Source organism: Canis lupus, chromosome 25, assembly GCF_003254725.2.
Source record: "Canis lupus dingo isolate Sandy chromosome 25, ASM325472v2, whole genome shotgun sequence".
NCBI lineage: Eukaryota > Metazoa > Chordata > Mammalia > Carnivora > Canidae > Canis > Canis lupus.
Window position 1 is genome coordinate 35,293,416 of NC_064267.1, and position 20,803 is coordinate 35,314,218.

At 42.0% G+C, this 20,803-nt stretch overlaps 1 protein-coding gene and 1 long non-coding RNA gene across 2 annotated transcripts in view; one reads left to right on the top strand and one right to left on the bottom strand.

Moving 5' to 3' along the window:
- Positions 1-1,889: 1,889 nt before the first annotated feature.
- XPO7 (exportin 7) overlaps positions 1,890-20,803 on the bottom strand; it is a 40,407-nt gene continuing 21,493 nt past the window's right edge. The window contains exons 14-28 of the mRNA XM_049100962.1: positions 20,075-20,210; positions 19,481-19,554; positions 18,224-18,307; positions 17,228-17,288; positions 16,702-16,810; positions 15,611-15,717; positions 12,912-13,000; positions 12,081-12,188; positions 10,070-10,152; positions 9,653-9,867; positions 9,036-9,174; positions 7,104-7,264; positions 5,495-5,593; positions 4,465-4,592; positions 1,890-3,509 (exon numbers count right to left, since the gene is read on the bottom strand). Of these exons, the coding sequence (XP_048956919.1) occupies positions 3,416-3,509; positions 4,465-4,592; positions 5,495-5,593; positions 7,104-7,264; positions 9,036-9,174; positions 9,653-9,867; positions 10,070-10,152; positions 12,081-12,188; positions 12,912-13,000; positions 15,611-15,717; positions 16,702-16,810; positions 17,228-17,288; positions 18,224-18,307; positions 19,481-19,554; positions 20,075-20,210 (1,687 nt within the window). The 3' untranslated portion in view covers positions 1,890-3,415. The remainder of the gene's footprint in view (positions 3,510-4,464; positions 4,593-5,494; positions 5,594-7,103; positions 7,265-9,035; positions 9,175-9,652; positions 9,868-10,069; positions 10,153-12,080; positions 12,189-12,911; positions 13,001-15,610; positions 15,718-16,701; positions 16,811-17,227; positions 17,289-18,223; positions 18,308-19,480; positions 19,555-20,074; positions 20,211-20,803) is intronic.
- LOC112669782 (uncharacterized) lies at positions 7,264-13,829 on the top strand. Its single transcript, XR_004816406.2, has 3 exons — positions 7,264-8,443; positions 9,262-10,187; positions 12,643-13,829. It is a non-coding gene; the product is annotated as an uncharacterized LOC112669782 (long non-coding RNA).

A 20,803-nucleotide genomic window follows, 5' to 3' on the forward strand; every position in this document is an offset into this window, starting at 1 on the left:
ATATAAACACTTTAGGTGTGTTGTCAACAGAAGGTACAGTTTGTGTCAGAAAAGTCTAAAGACACTTGACCGTACTGCCCAGGACAGCCCAGTAACTAATCTCCTATTTTAACTGAATAAAACCCCCACATGACTTCTTGGGGGAAAACCAAGGTTTAAAGATAACTGGCTTTCTAAAGGATGGATCATGTTAAATTGCTGAGAATTTGACCAGAAAAAAATTTTACTATTTGGCTATTTTTTGGGTGCCCCCTCTTTTCACTGTCAAGAAAGGCACAGCTTCACTGTTTAAAAAGTTTGCTGTGGCTGTGGAAGACTTTACCACGGCAGTTTGTCATGACCAGACTGCACTTTGGAGGCCACCACATATGGTGGGTTTCTCACCTCAAGCTCTTTTCGTGGAAGGGAAAAGAGGGGTCTGGGGCTTTGCTGATCAAGCAGCATCTCGGGATAGTTGAGGGAGAGGAGGTTCTTCTTCAAGTACCCGTGGGAAAGTTTTTTTTTTTTTTTTTTAAGATTTTATGTATTTATTCATAGAGACAGAGAAAGAGAGAGGCAGAGACACAGGCAGAGGGAGAAGCAGGCTCCATGCTGGGAGCCCGATGTGGGATTCAATCCCGGGTCTCCAGGATCCTGCCCTGGGCCAAAGGCAGACGCCAAACTGCTGAGCCCCAGGGATCCCCTGGAAAGCTGTTTTTTTTTTTTTTTATCTTATTCACCACAGAATTAGAATGCCAGGTCACTGGGGCATGTGACTGGAATGCTTTGCATATTAATGAAGCCTGACCATTTTATATTTCTCTTAGGCTTAGAGATAGACTAAGATGAGTCAATTCTATTTGCCTTCTAGCTATGAGAATAGAAATTTTTGCCTTCAAAATAACTTAGGACCAAGACAGTCCTGAGAAAACACTGAAACAGCAAACAAAAGTAGCAGGACATCTAGCTAAGGTGGACAAGAGTGGCACCTGGTCTGTCAGTGGAGCATCGGTGGAGCTGGGGTCATGATCTCGTGGGTCTCGGGATCTAGCTGAGCCCTGTGTGGGGCTGTGCTCAGCAGGGAGTCTACAGGAGGGTGGTTCTTGTCCTCTGCCTCTCCCCGCACTTACACTCTATAAAGTGAATAAGAAAATCTTTTTTTTTAAGTACCGCTCTAGAGCCTGGGATTCATTGGCTATAAATCTACATTAAGGGACAGATACAGATATAATGTTCCTGGTAATGAAGTTCTCATACCTAGGAACTACAAAGTATGGGGACGAGAAATAGTCATTAACTATGGTGTTAATGACTCCTCTGCACGGAAAAAAAAACGGATCCTTGAACTTGTCAGGGTTTCAGGAATGAAGCCCAGCCCACATAAGAGGAGCAGAGGTCAGAACATTAACAAAGGGGCACCTGGGTGACTCAGTCAGCTTCAGGTTATGATCTCAGGGTCCCAGGATTGAGCCCTGAGCTGCACTCCGAGCTCAGTGGGGAGTCTCCTTGTCTCCCTCTCCCTCTGCCTTTCCCCCTGCTCCCCTGTACAACGCTCTCTCTTAAATTAAAAAAAAAAAAAAAAAATTTTTTTTTAAAAGAACATTAACAAAACTGGGCTTTCTATGATTATTCTCTGTTGGTTGCCATGTTATTAGCTAGTAGAGGTAGAGTGGCTTCACTTTATAGCTGTGGACAGGAGCATATCTATCTATAGATCTGCCTCAAATAAAACAGTCATATTTTTAAAAGAAATTGAGTCAAATTTAATTGAATGAGAAGCTAATTTTACAAGGGTGAGAGGCAATGGTCATCCACTGGCTTTTTTAAGAATGCATGTTTCAGACATTTTTTGTGTGTTTAGAGTGAGACATGGCCCTATAGACACACTAGACTTGATCGCTGAAGCCGGGTCAGTAGAAACCATTGAAGTTTATTGGCGGTCACAATGCTTACACTGTATGCAGCAAACACCCTTACAAGTCTATCCGCAACCTGATCACGCAAGAAAGGATTCACCACACAGTCGCCAGAGGAGAAGGAAAAAAAAAAAATTAACAGGCTTGTTTTGGGGGGTAAAGGAGAGAAATAAAGATAAAACCTAATTGATGAGTGTCCCATGGGCAAGAGCTGAACTAGAGATGCGTACAACTAGCAGCAGCAATTGTGGAAAAAGTACAAGGCAAATAGCTTTCTCCATTAATTTTCTTCTGTAGGTTAATTTTTTTTAATATTCAAAACATTTATTATGGTTTTCATTTTATAAAAATGTATATTTTTAAAGGGTTGGGAGATTGTTAAATACTTCATGCTAGGCAGACCTTGTTATTAAGAACCCCTCCACTGTAGTAACTTCCTCCAGTTCATACATTCACAAGTGCAGGGTACATATATAAATATCCACGCGCACACATCCACACACACTGCCTCAAGGGCTGGGGAAGACTCAAAGTTATTGGCCACACAACTGGGCCTCTGGTGGACTCATCCAAATGGCTCACCAGGAGAGCAACTGGCTCAATTCCTTCTCTCCGGTCTCTCCCTTTAACAGAGACCGAGAACCCGAAGTCATAGAGTTACATCCGACTTATAAAAGCAAGAGGCATCTGTCTGAGGATGAGGATAAGCAAAGTGGGAAAAAGGATGAAGCTAAGAACACCAAACACTTTTAGCTGGAGTTGTCTGTCACTGCAAGAGGTCAAGGGACCTAGGGCAGCATCTATGGTTGAAGGGGAAGGATGGTGCTCCGCATGGCTTAGAGTTCCTAATAACAAGGGTAATACAGTAACAGGAAGTGATAATTTGGGGGGCAAGGGAAGGGCAATAAGAAAAAATATACATTTGGAATTTTTACCTTTTTTTTTTTTTTTTTTTTTTGCCTCTCTACACTGTGTCACTAAATATATCTCTGCACGTTCACACATCCTCGTCCAGTAAAGCTTCAGGCCACCAGAATACACATTTTTTCCTCACTCGCATACATAACCCCTCACATCAGCATTGGTGCACTAGACTCTGTAAAAATTTTTCAGTCACACTTTTTGTTTTTAAACTTGAGTCAATATAAACCTTGTTCAAAATGTTATGAAAAAATGTACATGTTTATACAAGGCAGGTTGTGGCAGGACACCGGGGGTTCCCCGCCCCCCCGCCCCCTGGGGTGGCCCCAGGAGGAGGGGCTGGAGTCTCACACATTTGTGTCTCTATCTCCTCCCACCACCCTTCCCACCCAACCCCCCAGGAACCAGCAGCGCCCTGCCCCCTAGTGAGTGCACTCACACCCCTATTCCTTGGGGAAGTAGCCAGTTGACTTTGCCAGTTTCCCCACACCCCTGGAGGAGGGAGCCAGGGTCAGCCAGGCCCTCTCCCTTGTAATTGTTTGCCCCTCTGGGCCAGACCAAAGGGACGCTGCTCTGTACAGGTAGAGTCCAAGGAGGTGTCAGCTCATCATGTCATTGCTATTCACGCCGTAAGTGGAATTCTTCATCGAGTCGTTGACTTCTCGACGGAATGCCGACAGGTTCTGGGTGAACCTGCAGAGGGGATGCATGTAGGTTGGGGGAGGAGGGTGGGAGGGAGAGGTCTCGGCCTAAAATATTTCTGGCAGAGAAGTGGCTACTGAGAGGCAGAATATATGAATTTGCTTCTAAGGTCAGTTAACCTTAGTCTTCAGACCCTAGTGGAAAGCTGGGCTAGTTGTGCACACCTTTCTACCTGACAACCTTGTGGCAGACCCAGAGATCTGGTCAAATCTGGGCTTTGAGGGCCATCTCCGGCTCAGGACAACACAAAAAGCATCTCACAGAGGTGGGAAGTAATCCTCCCAAAGTGAGGACATGAAGAGAAGGAAGTGGTCTCAGGGCTTAGTGCCAGGATGTGCGGTAGCTGCGCGTGGCTACTGAACACTAGAAATGTGCTCGGTGCAGTTGAAGAACTCAGCCAAATAAAATGAGGTTAAAATTCAGTTCCCCAATTGTACCTTAATTTTAAATTAAAGTGCCAAATTTCAAATTAATTAAATACAATTTAAATATTAATTCACAAAAGCCTGATACCCAATTCAGTTGACAGCCAACTTCTAAGTGTATATAGGAATCTATTTTGTCAACTGTATATTTTATGAAGTCTTAGTATTTCAAATGAATATTTAGCATCCTAGCTGAGATGCCCTGTTAAGTGTACAATACACAGGATCTTGAAGACTTAGTACAATAAAAAAGAAATGTTAAAATTCTCAATTTTTAAATATGGATCACACATTGACATGATAATCTGCATATATTAAATGCAATGTATTAAAATGAATTTTGTCTGTTTCTTTTTACCTTTTTTAAAATGTGGCTACTAAAACATTTAAAGTTACTTATGTGGCCTGTTCTACTGGACAGCACTGCTCTAAGATGGCCTCTAAAAGACTCTTAAGGAATCTCCTGTTTCGATGACTTGAGAAATGGCCTAGGATTTCTCGGTAGGGCCCTCTACACTCACCTGTCTCTGTTTTTCGTAAGAAGATTTCGCTCGATGCCTTCCATCAGGTTTTCGAAACACAGATGCATAGCCTGCTGCTTCTCTGGTGGCTGGCTGTTCACGATACTGTTCCTTAGGTCAGAAAAATACTGCAGGGCAGAGTGAGACATGGTAAGGAGAGGAGATGGGGATTAGCTCTCCCTCATCTGCAGGGCTGAAAGGATGTTCTTCTCTAAGACACAGAATTATCTACCAAATGGGGTACCTTTTTTGAATCAGGTAAGGATGTGCAAGATAATGTACCTTATCTTACTTGAAAATCAAGAGTTTTAAGTGTAAATACTCTAAGGGTCATCTGATCTAGGTTCTTCTTTTTTTTTCTTTTTTAGGATTTTATTTTTCAAGTAATTTCTACACCCTAAGTGGGGCTTGAACCTACAACTGACTGTGAGATCAAAAGTCACATGCTCTACCAGCCAAGCCTGCTAGGTGCCCTGATCCAGGTTCTTTTTATAGAAACCTCTAGACTTCCTTATGTTTGTTTGTGGTAGAGCTGGAACTAGAATTTAGGTCATAGGTGGTCTGCCCTCTAGGTGTGTATATATATATATATATTTTTTTTTTAAAGATTTTATTTATTTATTCATGAGAGACACAGAAAAGAGAGAGAGACAGACAGACACAGGGAGAGGGAGAAGCAGGCTCCATGGAGGGAGCCTGATGTGGGACTCGATCCTGGGTCTCCAAGATCACACCCTGGGCTAAAGGCGGTGCTAAACCGCTGAGCCACCCGGGCTGCCCCTGTATATTCTCTCCTAATAACACTTCCTCATCCTTTGTCTGAATTGCCACACATGCTGACTTCTAACAGTTCACTGATTATGTGCTGTTGAAAAATGAACAGTGCATGCTCAGAAAGTGGGCTGTTTTCTCTCTGCTTCACCATTGTGGGGTGTTCCTATAATGTTTCTTACAGTGCCTTGGAAAATGACAGCCAAACGCGTGTCTATCCATGCTTCTGGCTCTGGGCACCAGGGGCTAGCTCTCTTACCTTTTCATTAAGTAGTATCAAGCCAAGTAGGGGCCGAGACATAGACCACTGGTTCCTACAGTCTTCAAAGATGATGATGTTCAGCACCGTTGACAGCATCTGGAAATGGAGAATCTGAGGCAGTGATCTAGTGTGTAGCTACCCAAGACAGAATTATAGATTCTAAATGAAGAGTCTGTTGGGTTGAAGGCCTCTTCTGTCTAGGATAAGCCAGGCAAATAGTTTATGAAGCTTTATTTTAATCCTCTATTACAAGGTAAATTTTCTACCATATTTCCTGTCCTATTCTTTAAACTGGTTTGATAATTCCTTTAAAAATGGACCTTCCAAGTTCACCCTGATTTTTGTGGGGAATGGGATGGGTCAAACAATGATTACAGTAGGCAAAATCAATTTACACTACAGCTCCCAGGTACTTGTTTGAGGAGACAGTTTTATAACATTCTGAGGATATGATGCAAATATGAATTATTTCACGGTTTCTTTAGAGAACAAAACAGACAAAGATGAGATTGGTTAAAATTAATAGCTAAAAGCTAAATAATTCCATTGATCCCATTTCCTTATTGATTTTTATCTAGTATATTTTTGCAAATCTTACTTCTGGAAAGATGCTTCATACAAATGGCAAACATATGGTTTGATCTCTGTGTGGTCAGTTATTTCCTTTTATCCTGCATTCTTTTAAAAAAATGAATTATTTATTCTTTTTTATTCTAAAAAAATTATTTATTTATTCATGAGAGACAGAGAAAGAGGCAGAGACACAGGCAGAGGGAGAACCAAGCTCCATCGGGCAGGGAGCCCTATGTGGGACTCGATCCTGGGACTCCAGGATCATGCCCTGAGCCAAAGGCAGATCTTAGCCGCTGAGCTACCCAGGCGTTCCCCACCCCCATTTTAAAAAATACTTATTTACTTATTTATGGGACATACACAGTGAGGCAGAGACATAGGCAGAGGGAGAAGCAGGCTCCCCGTGGGGAGCCCAATGTAAGACTTGATCCCAGGACCTGCGATCACACTCTGAGCCCAAAGGCAGATGCTCAACCACTGAGCCACCCAGGTGCCCCTTATCCTGCATTCTTGTTCCCATTTTGTAAATGGGAGTACAAACTTTACAGCAATGGGTGAACACAGTCGTTGTAGGAGGATGGGTCCAAGGCGTAGAGGCTCGTATGATACTTGGAAAAACAATTAAGAACTTTTTTTTCCTTCTTCAGGTTTTTTTTCCTTTTTTCATTTTTAAAAAATATTTATTTATTCATGAGAAACACAGAGACAGAGAGAGACACAGGCAGAGGGAGAAGCAGGCTCCATGCAAGGAGCCCAACGTGGGACTTGATCCTGGAACTCCAGGATCACGCCCTGGGCTGAATGCGGTGCTAAACCACTGAGCCACCTGGGCTGTCCATCCTTCTTCAGGTTTTAAATATCTGATAATTACTCACCAAACTCAAAATCCATGGCAATTTTAAGGCATAAATTTCACTTCAGCAGCATTGGGCTGGTGAGATGTTAGACTCCTCATTTTGCTTGGCTTCTCCTCTCTGAGAGGTTCTTCAATGCAAGACACCCTACATCACCTCCCAATGCTCATGTTCCTTACCTGCTGGATCATCTCTGGATGCTGCTGCATGATATGCAGAAAACGGTCACTCTCCTGGTTTAGGGGTGTCGTCCTCTTCTTGGTGCTCCGTGACAGTTGCTTAAAGAGGTATGTCACGATGTGGTCCAGGCAGGAGCAGCAGCCTGTGCATACCATGGTGTCTAAAAGAATGAGGGGCAGGGGTGGATTAGAGCAGGGATGGAATGGCTGATGGCGACTGGGCAACTAAGGGACTGCCCTCAGCTGAGATCCTTTAGAGGAAGAGGTACCCCAGCAGCCTGGGGACTGTCCCAGTTCAGTCACCCTGTGCTTGGGTGCTTCCTGTTGACCTCTCACCATCATATAGCAAGGTCCAATTCTAAGCTTGAAAGTGACCATGTGGTAATAGACAATATAAATTAGTAGTATCGACATTACTGACTCAATGTGATATGGATATAGGTCTTCTGCTTCATAAAAAATGACAAATAATTTACAACCAGCAAGTATTTCTACTGTGCCAAATATTGTGTTAAGGATTTTTCAGGTATTATCTCCAATTTATCCTCCTGAGAACTCCAGGAGGTAGGTGTTCCATTTTACAAATGAATAAACCAAAGTTTGGAGAGGTTATGTGATTTGCCTCCAGATCATACTGCTAATAACTGGACAAGCTGTGATGGGAATCCAAGAAGTCTGAGTTACTGGAGGAAGGTCATTAAACCTAGCTTCCTACTGCCTAACAACATTTGCAATTTGTTAGAGATACCGTATTCCTTATCATCGAAGCACTTTGCGGGGAGCGTGGAGGGCACACAGGGAGCTGCAGACTCCTCTCTGCATTTTACCGAAGGGGACACTGCAGCCTGACTTGTGGACAGAACTCTGACAAGGTAAGGCACAGGCCAGAGGACTAAGGGATAAACCATTAAAGAGTCAACCATTCCGTTTCTGTTTGTGCAGATGTCCCTCCATTTTCAAGAAGCTATAAAACAGCTTTCCAAAGCAATGTCGGATACCTTGGCTGGACTGTCCTAGGAATGGCTCTGCACCCTGCTGGAAGTAAATGCCTGTCAAAGGAGGGGCGTGGAGGTGTAACCCACCACAGCAGGCAATCCAAAGTCGTTCTATGTGCACTTGCAATACATTGTGATTATTTTACAGTTGACTTAATCTTCCTATTTAGGTTTGGTTTAGCCTAACATAAAAAAATGGTTTTTATTCTCTGAACACATGCATACCTACTAAGACTCCTTGAAGGCAGCCCAGAAACAAAGGAGTTGACAGGAACCACATGGAGGAGGATGAAAACTTGTGGAGCTGTGTGAGCACATTCCATAGCCTCCTTCCACTATCCTCAGGTAAGAATCCAATATTCTAATAGGGCTTGAGGGCCCCTGTGTAATCTCCAGATTTGCCCCATCCACCTCTCTCCCCTGCTCCTCCGCACCAGTGTGCCAGCCACCTGGATTTCCCGACTCCTGCCCGCAGGTGCTAGTACTTGCTGCTCTGCTGCTAGGAAGCCTCTTTACTAACCTGCTAACCCGTTCAGCTTTTTGGCCTATACTTTGATATCAATGCCTTTGGCCAGCCTTGTTTGACCCCACCTCCTCAAAACCAGGAGTTTAGGTATTCTTCCCAACAGCTCTCACAGGACACCCTCTGCATCCCTACTGTAGTGCATAAGTAGGTAAGTGCAGTAAATAGGCACTTATCTACATGTCTGTTTCATCTAGCAGATAAAAAGCTCTGAAAGGATAGGGTGGTTATTAATTACTATATCCTTAGTGCCTAGCAGAGTGCTTGGTCCTTAGGATAGGGTGGCTAAATTTTTATGGATGAGAATGTATCCATGGGTCATACATATACCCCAAAGCGGTAACCCTTTTGGACATGGGGGCAAAATTCTCCCTTTCTGTGAAGTGGTAAAAAGCAACCAATCTAGGTGCTCACCAAGTGCAGTAAGTCCTTCAGAAATGGAAGAGAGAATATACATGATGACATGAGGTTCCAGACTTGCAATAAAGTTCATGTGGTCCTGGGTCAGGACTTCCAGTAGTGAATAGTAAGACTGGCTGAGCTTGGGGTAGTCCTGTGGGAGAAGAGGAGGATAAAAGCTGAGGCACTGTTCACCTAAATATTCAGAGAGCAAGATCTTTTTTTTTTTTTTTTTTTTTAGGATTGATGATTTTAGAGAGAGAGCAAGTGAGCATGAACTGGAGGGGCAGAGGGAAAGGAGAGAGAATCTCAAGCAGACTCTCCACTAAGCATAAAACCCGATGTGGCTTGACTCACGACCCTGAGATCAGGGTCCAAGCCAAAACCAAGAGTCAGATGCTCAAGTGATTATGCCACCCAGGTGCTCCAACACGGAGAGCAAGATCCTAAATAAAATAGCTGAGTGCCTTTCAGATGGGAAGACAAAAGAACTAGCTGGAGCTAGCTTATAGTTTCCCAGAGAAACATTCAATCATAGCGTCAGGCAAAATAACAAAAAAACAAAACCCCAAAACAAAAACATCTGATTGTGATGAGGGGCTCGGATCCTGTCGATGAAGCTAAAGACTTACCAGGAGGTCACTGTGGGGAATAGAGAGGAGCAGCTTGATGAAGGTCTGTAGAGCATTGTCCAGCGCATCATCTCCATAGAGACGGAAGACTCCAAAATTGACGTAACTCCCACTGAGGGCAGCCTTCAGCATGGAGAAGCAGATGGAGATGCCCTTGAGCTTCAGTGCATAGACCTGATCCTTTGGGACCTCTCCTAGTGTCAGGATGCGATTGCCTGAGTAGACAGATATGTGATATATACATTTATTCAACCACATTGTAACTGATAGTTTATGTCACCAACTCAACCCTCTTATTCAAAGGCACTCAGTGCCAGCTGCCTATCCTGGCTGTTACCAGAGCTTGCCTACACTGCACACAGTGTGGTGACTGCACTGAAATTCACTCCCAAGGTTATGCTCCTCTAAGGCACTTACCATACATTGTTATCATCTTGCTGGTTTCTCTGAAGAGTAAGATGCCATTGGGGGAAGAGACATCAAATTGGAGTCGCTGAGACCTGAACAGAGAACACAGAAGCAGAGGAAGTCAGAGGTATGCTGCTGGAAGACCAGGGTACTTCAGGCTCTCATCTGAGTACTCTGGGTGATTCTTTTTGCACTAAGATGTACATAATTCCTAATGTAGATTAACGAAGTTAAAGATACTTAACCAGTGACAAAATTTCTGTCTTGAAGACTGACATGCCAGACTCAGGTTCTGCTCCTCAAATTAAAAATATTTAAAAGAAACAAAAGTGAGGTAGTGGACAAAATTACTCTCTTAAAATTCTCCATTTGATTAAGTTATGGCTTGTATGACAGTCATTTCTTGGTAGTAGTAAATCACGGCCCCTCAGATATCAGCCTACATTTACCTTCACAGGTTCAGTGGCACCTGAGGGTACCAGGAGAAGGGACTGAGAATGCTACAAAAGAGAGTACATAAGGCAAGCATTTTAAACAATTTGAGTTTTGAGTTCCTGATTGTTCCTTTGACCAGAGAACCTCTTTGGTTTTCACCACCTTTTAATGATTTTCTAGATAGTCTTCTGAAGGACTCTAGTGGTTAAAGCCTCAAACCCAGGAGTCTTTCTTGATTCTTCTTTCCTTTCCTCCCCATCCTGGATCCATCAAGGTCTAGCTCTACAACATGCCCCGAATCTATCCACTTCCTATATGGTTCTTCTGCATCCACTCTTGCCCCTCTATGGTCTCATTCTTTAGATAGTACGGGTATACCTTTAAGTAATGTAAACGAGGTCATTTTAATCCTGTGCTTAAAATACTTCAGCAGCTTCCCGCTATAATGAGAATGCACGCACTTTCCTCGTTACTGCTGTACTAAGTGTCTCCAGGGCTGGGCCTCTGCCCACCTGTTTGACTCCTCCTACTCTGGCCTCCCTCATTCACCATGCTCCAACAAGTGCCATTTTTCTGTCTCAAGTCCCAGTGAGCTCATCCCATCTTAGGACTTTTGCAGTTGTTTTCACTGTTTAGGATGCTCTTTCACCTTATTTTTGTAGGGCTACTAGAATCTTTCTTGTCATTCAGATCCTGGCTTAAACATCACCTTTTCTGAGAGGTCAGTTCTCTGACCCTCCTTCAATTCCTGTTATTAACTTTTGCATAGCACTTACCACTATCTGAAATGATTTTTCCATACTCGTTTTACTGTTTGTCTTTCCAAAATGTAACATCTAAGAGGGGAGAGGTTTTGTCTGGCACAACAGCTAGATAAGTGGCTGGCAGAGTAGATGCTCTCAAATATCTATTTTGTAAATAAATAACTCTTGACTATGAGCCTCCTAGGAGAGAGACTACAGGGTCTATGACTATTACCTACCTCCTCAGTAAGGTAGTCTTAAAGGGAGTGCCATGTCAAGCACCTAAAATTCTAGTGAAGTCAAGGTAATGGATTTTTCTTTTCCTCCATCCCTAAATTCTTGGGCAAATTTAAAATTCAGTATTTTGGGAAGCCTGTCTTACTTTCTAAGTAAATCTTTACCCATCCAGCTGCAATTTGCCAAATAGACACCTTTCTTAAAATGGGGTATTCTAATGAATCTGGCATCACTCTTGTCTCTCTGAAATGTGAACTTTGAAATGTAGTGTATATGACACCAGTACTAAATGTTAACTTTTATATATGGGTGCGGAAATCAGAATATTGGTTGCCAGATTCACCTCTTGTAAGGATGAGTTATCTTGTGACTTTCCAGAGTCACTTATTTCCTACGAGCAGCTATGGCTTTGTGTGGCTGGGACACCCTTCTCTCAAACAAACAAAAATATATACACATTAACTTTTAGAGATGTTTTTCAAATTCTGATAGCAGTGAGTCTTATTATCTTCTACAATCTGCCCAAACATGAGATAAAATCTATTCTCCCAGAATTCTCTGATAAAAGGGCAGTTGTGTCCTTTGAAAATCTTCTTCCTGCTTACCTGTTATGAACTAATTCAGCCATCAGCTTGAGCACAGGTGTAGTGCAGGCTGGATCATGGTACCATAGCTCAATTGCCCGCTGAAGAATTGGCATGTAGGATGGATATCTGTAAGTGAAAAGCTAAGGAAGCATTCTAAATCCAGAAAGGTACAGAATTGAAAATATTTTTCTGCGCTGGGCAAGCACAAACTGTCAAATGGAAGTTCTCCAACTGCCTGTCTCTTGCTTGCTAATCTTGCAGTCTTTCTAACTATAAGGTGCTAAGGTGACTGTGTGCTCCTGAAATTGTAATAGGCATCTAAAAATGCACTGTCATTTACATAATGACTTTCATCTGAACAGCATCATGTATCTCGTATTGTTATTTATTCTCTTTTCCCTTTTGTGACATGAAAGGGAATCAGCTATTTCTGTTATATAACTATTGGAGAAACAAAGGCACTCAGCTTTGAAAGGATTTGTTTAAGGTTATGAATTCAACAAGGTTAGACTTTCTCATTCCTAGGAAAGCTTTTTTTTTTACTATATTGAGAGGTCTCTTTTTTCTTTTCTGACTGTAGCAAACTTCACGTGCAGCAGTTCTGCAGGCATCTGTATCTGGGACCCAGAAGAGAAAGTGGGAAATGACCTCATTCATTGCCCCATCCCTCTGACCCAAGCAGGCAGCGTTATGCCATCACACCACTGTGGAATGGCACCTCACACGACACAGGGCAGGCCTTTGGTGGCAACTCTTTGCCTTCGTTGCTGCCTCACTAATCCTCCCGCGCTCCCTTCCCTGATGACTCCACCACTTGCAGTGGCAAGCTCCTGGTCTGTATTAGGATACATCCACTCAAACAGCATCATGAAGCTGGTCTTGGCATTGAAGGCGAAAGCTATCCCTCTCAGGTCTCTTACAAGGCCAACCAGAGTTCGCTGTAGTAGAAGGCAAAAATATATTACAATAGAAGAAAAACCAAATCTATAACCATTTGATGGGGATTTCACAAATGTGTAACCAAATTCTTCCATCACTCAACAAATACTCCTTCCCAGATATTCTGAACTGATCTCTTCCATACTAGGATAGAATCTTTTCACTTGGAAAATCAGTTTTGAAAACTTGCTATATACTAAAAAAAAAAAAAAGCAATGGTTCCTGCTCCATCACAGCAAAAACAGAGGCTAATGTTTTAAAATGTGATAACTCATATGTAGAAAGTAGAAAAGTAAAAAAGCTTGACTTACGAAGAGTTAGAAAAAAAAGAAAAAATGGCCAAAAAGTTCACACAAGAGGCAGAAGGACTATATATATCCTAAAGGTCTGGTACCACACCTTATTACAAAGGCATTAATATCATAGGAACTCAAATGCAGACCCTGCTGGAAGACATAGAAGCCTACATGTTACTTCCCCCTTTGTCTGGGGTGTCTGGAAAGAAGACTGTGTCAATTCCTGGAGCTGTAAAGTACACTTTTATAGAAGAGACCATACCCTAAGAGGTCAGATACTATGGCTATAGTTACACTGCTAGGTGGCCAAGAGGGCCACGGTTAAGATTGGTACCATCAAGACTCCAAATCCAGGGCAGCCTGGGTGGCTCAGCAGTTTAGCGCCGCCTTCAGCCCAGGGCTTGATCCTGGAGACCCAGGATTGAGTCCCACATCGGGCTCCCTGCATGGAGCCTACTTCTCTGTCTGCCTCTTTCTCTCTCTCTCTCATATGAATAAATAAATAAAATCTTAAAAAAAAAAAAAAAAAAAAGACTCCAAATCCAATGAATGCTCTTTCTCAACAGAACTTTTACTTATCCTATGGGCCCTGAACGGCAGTAAGACTATTTTGAAAGGCTAATAATCATCAATAGGCTCAAGGCACGTTTCAGTGTCCTGACTCATTTGTCAAAAATTATTGCACTTCTGCTAACATAACAGCCCACTTTAGGCAAAGTTCTGTTCCTAAACTGATAAATAAGTTGTTTTCAAGCCTAAGACACAGTCACTTAAAAGACTTATTACATGATGTAACAAAGACATGGATAATGTTTGTAGTTCATGGCCCAAATGGTTCTTTTCATTAATTTTACTTGCTTTGTACTAAAGCAATGGGGAAAAGTGCTGCTAAACTAAAGTGATGAGGAAAAGGGTTACTACTCACTAATGCCCCTCAATTATCCTTGGTATTGGTTGGTACTCTAGCTCAAGTAACTGATATGCTCCACACTAACCTCAGCTTTGAATAGTACCTATCTCAAGAGGAGAGAGAGCTGGATAAAGTGGTGTTGCTCTCTAACTTCTCTTGTGATTTGGAGACAGAAAACGAAGGGGCTTTCTAAAGATGAAAACAGAATTTTAGAATATTAGGTAAAGCCTAGCATTTTGGGGGCAGTACTTCTGGCTATCTGGTGACTGTAATTCAGCTTCAGTGTCATTATGAACACTGCAAAAATGTCCTACAAATATTAATGGTCTGGTGCTTCTGGTTTTTGTACAGAGACCTACAGATAAGGAGAGCAGATGTGTGTGAAGATGAGGAGAGCAGAAATTAAGAAATGATAATTCTGAGAGCCAGAAATCAATAACGAAAGGCAACTTTAAAATTCCATATATATAAAAAAAAAAAAAAATTCCATATATATATGGAAATTCACAAACCCTTCTAAATGACTCCTGTCAAAGAAGAAACCTTAATGGAAATTAGATAATACTAATTATCTAATTAGATAATCTATTAGATATATCTATTAAGAACTGAATGATAATGAAAACATTACATATAAAAAGTATAGACTCTGGAGGCTTAGATTACAAAAATGTTAATATACTTAATGTTATTCAACTATATGCCTAAAAATGGTTAAGCTGGTAAATTTTATGTTACGTGTTTTTTAATTAAAATAAAAAACCAAACAAAACCAAACAAAACCAAAACTGACCTGTGGAATAATATACCTAACAGGAACAGTTGTAGTTTTAAATGATTATATTAGGAAAGAAGGAGGGCTGAGAAGAAGTTAGGATAAAGGAAAAACCCCAAGGAAAACACATGAAAATAAACATAAGGAGTAGAAATAAATGAAATAGAAAATGCAGTTACAGAAAATTCAAACAAAGCAAAACAAAAATTATTATTTTTGTGAAGACTAATAAGATTAGCACATCTCTAGCAGAACTGATATAGAAAAACAGAGAAAGCACTAATAAGCAGTATTAAAAATGAAAAGGGAACATAACTAAAGATATAACAGAAATTAAAAAGGCAATAGGAAAACATATAAAATAACTTTATGCTACTACATTTGAAAATTTAGACAAAACATCCTAAGTGCTGAAGAACACACTTTAATATAAAAATAAAAGACTTTATAAATAATCTCTACTGGTTCTTCTATTTCAAAATCCCAGGAGTCCAAAGAGATTGAATAAAAAGCAAAATCAGTGGAAAATGTATGGATGAGCACTATTTTCTGCAGTGCTAGCTAATCTAGTCTCTGTCAGGGGCTGCCTAAAAGCAGAAGCTGGTCTATCAGTGGGTGAAAGACTCACCTTTGCCTCTTGCTCGTTGAAACTATTAGTGCTAAACATCTGGGCCACAGCCTCAAACGCTGCTGTGAGTGGCAGCATGAACTGCTCATACTGATCTTCATCCTCTCCTGTAAGGAAAACAACCCTTATAAACTCCAATATAACAAAGTCAAAGCTGCATATGCAAGGGAAGTAAGATGGTATGAAAGGTGAGCAGACCCAAGGACAATTCAAGGGGGCCCCTTTATCATCTCCACAGGTAATAGTAGTAATTTCAAGAGTGAAATGTATATACAAAGATAATTTTTAAACTAAAAAAGGGCAGAAATCTTCAGTCCAGGGATGTCCATATTTTTTTCAGACACTGAACCACAAAATCATAGGTTCCTATGCGTACAAGATAGTGTATTTTTATTTACTTCTCCTTAAGTGAGAGCTAACACTCAGCTGAGAAAGGACTGAGTCTAGTGTATGAAACCTGACGAGACTCATACTTGAATCAGGTGCTTGTGGAGGCTCTCTTCATATTTCTCTTTTCACTGATCTTCCATAAACCTAGAAGGTTTTGTAATATTCTAGAGTAGGATTAAACTTAAATAGCTCAAAATGAGGATGAGAGCATTGAGTTTCAGTCATTAGTTGGATCCAAATTGCTAATACCACAACAGAGCTCGACAGGTTCTTTAGCCCTGTTGAGTTCACATGTACTAGTGAACTGGGGCATGGAAAGTTCTGTTGACTGTCTTAGGTGGCCTTCATTTGGGGTGGAGGGGTTATCTGGCCAAGGAGATGCATTTAGGACTCTCCATTCTTGATGCTCTGAACTTTCAGAGGAGAAATATGAAGAGGTTTTAAAACCACTGCACATAAAAAAATAGAAAAATAAAACCACTGCACATCAGATGAAAACTGACACATACTGTTTTTCTCTTCCAGTTACAGGGACCATGAGGGCATGATGTGTTCTTGGTGAAATCAGTCTGTTATTTCAGATAGTTCTGTTACTGTTGAAACAACAGGGAAGACCTCCCCCACTCTAGTCTCCTATGCTCAAGTAAGAATTTAGGACAGTGCCAGACTACAGCACAAGCCTCTAGGATTTATTGCAGTACCTAGATCCACCATGAGGAGACGCCCAAGTGCTGTGTAGAAAGTAGTCCGACACCGCATGTCTGTCAGATTGGACTGATTGTTAATACCCAGAAATGAAAAGTGCTCGCTCTATTGAAAAAAAGAAGACAAGTTAAAAAGATAAAGACATGGGTCACAGGCAGAAGGCAAGCCAGGAACTTCAGAATTACTGAGCCTTTTCAAGCTAATGGCTGTATCGTCATTCTTGATTATGAGGGGGATTAAAATTTTTTTTTGATTATTGTTGTTATCTCCAACTAATTTATCTTTGTATGAGTAGAAGTAAGCAGCATCATCAAAACTCAGATTATCTGGCTCCTGAAGAGCAGCTCAGATGCCAGTTAAGTACATTCTGGCAGGGTGAAGGGAGCCAGGGAGGGGTCTCTGGCTGAGAAGGGGAGGAGGAAGAGCATTATGAACCTCAGCTGAAAACATCTCCTTCATATGGCTGAGGAAGCGTGTGTGGCTGGCTAAAGGAGAACCAGGAGGAGGTGCTAAATCACTCACCGTGTGATTGTTCAGCATGAACTGTACCGCACTAAGCTTCACTAGTTTCCTTACACTACTGTATGTGAAGACAAAGAAAGAAGGTCAAGGAAAGTGTGTACAAATGAAGAATCTTTAATGTAGAATGCAACTTTCTAGGATAAAGTAGTTTCTTTCTAATGAGTTCTATACCCAAATGATCTTATTTTCCTTAAACACTTGAATATAATACCTGCCAAATGAAAAAAAAAGATGTGTTCTCTTCTAAGCATTATTTAACCAACCAATGACAAAATTGACATAACAAACTCCTATCTGTAAGAAAAGAGATAAAACCCAGCAGTTTCCCCCAAGAATATCCTAGGGTAGCTTTTCTTGCTTCTAAGTGAATTAAGCCCTAAATCCCAGCCTAAGGCATGCATTGTGTGTGGTGAATCAAGTTCTTTCCTATGCATTTAGAATGGTACTAGCTATGTACAAACTTTGGGATGATTGAGGAAAAAGTCACTCATTTTTACAGGGTTTAGTCTCTGGCAGACCCCTGGTTGTAGAAGGCTGTCTCCGAGCAATTCAAACTTTACAGCAGAGTTGGTCCAAGTCAAGAGGGAGTATAACCACTGCTTTTATTGCAGAGCCTATAATCAGGCTCCTCTTACCAAAAGGCTGACAGACCATCAAAATCAAGATGGACTCTGCATCACTTGTATGCAGAGTACAAGATTTTTGTAGCCAAAAATCTTGGCTACAGAGTGTATACTGATCGGACAGATCTGTTGGGTATTTCTGGATCTTAGAAATAACGAGGGATAAATCTGTAGAAACTGTGGGGTGGCTCATATCTGGAGTCTGGAATTATCCCTGGATTCTGTGTGGGTATTGCCTCTGGCTCCTAGGAGAATGGAGGATACCTGAGTACACATAAAACTAAATTAAAGTGGAAACAGCAGGAGGCCATGATTTGTAAGATGGTGGCAAGCCACAGTTCCTGCTGTGCACAGAAGCTGGCTTAGAAAAGGATATCCAATGGAGAGGTCATTGAGAAGCTGTAGTGTCTTGGAGGTGATTGGTTCACAGCGGCCCCAGTACTTCAGGTTGGTGATGCTGGAGGACAAAAAGAAGAAAAAAAGCAGGAGACACTTTTGATATGCCTGGTTTCCTTCAGGGTTGGGAGAAGAAGAATATCATCCATCAAGAGTCACCACACATCTGCATCACCAATTCACAGACATCACAACCACAAAAAATGGGTATAAAATCTCCGTACTTACATTTGGTTGACTAGAAAAATTATCCTTCAGATAATCTTCACTACTTGGTTCCAAAGCTACACTGGCCCATACCCAGGCCCTTGGAATTCTGGGGCACTCCAGGGCTGATTTCTGCAGCAAGGGTAAGAGATTTCTGCGGCAGTGATAACATGCAGACGTATGCAATTCTGCACCTGCACCATCCACTGTCAGCTGCAGAATTCTAGTAGCCCTTGCTTCCGGGTTCTTGGCTGGCAGAGTCCTTTAGACCCCCTTTGTTTTTTGCATCTTAAATTATTAACCAGCTCATGGATATGAGTGTTTAGGATTGGGATGGCTGGAAGGGGGCAAAATGTCACTTTGCACACAGCCCTGGGTAGAATATTTGGCTCCTAGCGTGTGCTTTGAGATAGTGAGCTCCAGAAAGGGGAAAAATGTGAACAAAGGGGTATAACTTAAAAAACCAACCAACAAACAAAAACAAAACAAACGAAAAAGGGCCAATTAGGAGCTCTAACTTTGAAGACAGTTCAAATAGTACTGTATTTTGCAGATTTAAGGCTCTCAAAGGGTGTGATGCTTCTTGAGAGGAAAAGCCTGTTTTAAAGTGGGGCTCTCCTCCTTGGGCAGGGGCGGGGGGCAAACCTAGTGGAAATCAGCACCAGAAAATGAATGCCCCCTCTGGGCATCCCTGGCAGCAGGGTGATTGGGTGAGAGGCTGAGCACCAATCACTGGGGAGGGAGGTCCATTTTGCTAATGCCATGACAGGGTTTCACCGGTGATTCCAGAAGCTAGAGATGAGATTCCACATGAACAAAATTAAATCCTTGCCTGTACAAGCCTGGAATGCTCTGGGGCCGGGCCATATCTCTAAGCACAGCTTGTCACACACTCAAATGCACAATTTTCTGACGCAAACGATCAATGCTGGAATACCAAGGCACTGGCAGCATAATGCCAATATCACATTTTACAGTTGCAACAGGATTGCAAGGGACTCTTGCTGATGGCAAGCCAAACACTTACATTTTTCCTATGAAGACGCTTAGGACCATAGTTTCATCATTCAAGCCCAGAACTTCTGAAAGTCGGCGGTACAGCTGGTGTTGTGTTATTAAGGGAAGAGAAAGTAATCAGAAAATATGGATTAGAAAAAAATCACATCCCAACATTGTTTTGATTCTTATTCAGGGGTTAGATGTGGGAAGAAAATGGACAAAAGTGTAGAAGAAGTCTCTGTTGAAGGGATAAGCTAGTTACTAAGTATTACTTGATACTGGAGAGATGCTGAGCTATCTTACCAGTCCCCTTCAACCCTTACATTACAAACTGTCAAAACCTTCTGCTGTTTTGGACATCAATTCACGTACAGAGACCAAGAACTGCCAATGTTGAGATCAACAGATGTTTTGACTGGCCATCTGGTAAGCACGTGGAACACTAGAGAAATGGACCCAATTCTCTGGGTCCCAATCAATCTCTCAAAATTCTACAGATGAAGAAGAGACATTTGGACTCCTGATACTAAAATCTGTGTCTGAACTATTATCAGATGTTTCTCAGTCAGCAATTCCACAAGCATAAGTGAGAACCAAGTGGAGCCAAATGAGAGTCTGTTACCTTAGAGGATTTTTGCACCTGGTCCCCAATGTAGATCTTACGAAACTGTTCAAAAAAGCTCAGCATGGCCAATTCTAGCTTCTCATTACCCGCTTGAGCCAAGCGAGAATCTGTTAGGTTCATCAGCTGGAGCACCCTAGAGGAAGAAGAGCAATGATTCTCTCAACAGCAGGATATCCTGGTCACTCTAGAAGATCTGACCTACCCTCAAGTAGTCCTATGTGTCTCCTCTCCTTACCCATTCTATCTAAAGGGCATTCTCTGCAGGCTCTATGCTCTGCTGAGAGACCAAAACTCTCCACTTCTGACCCATAGGAACCACAGCTGAAGAATGAATATGAATGACTGGTTGGATGTTTAAAAGTTCCAGTTCACGGAGACTGTAGACTGAGGCAGAACTAATAACTGGCTTAAAAATAGTGGGGGAGGGCAGCCTGGTGGCGCAGCGGTTTAGCGCCGCCTGCAGCTCTGGGTGTGATCCTGGAGACGCGGAATCCAGTCCCACCTCAGGCTCCCTGCATGGAGCCTGCTTCTCCCTCTGCCTGTGTCTCTGCCTCTCTCTTTCTGTCTCTCATGAATAAATAAATAAAATCTTAAAAAAAAAATAGTGGGGGAAAAATAAAACAATACTGGCACCATGGTAATGGTTTTCCTTGAAACTTTTGGGAGACTAAGTGAAGCAATTTGTTTTATGAGTCCCAGTACCGCATCTATAATATGAGGGAGACT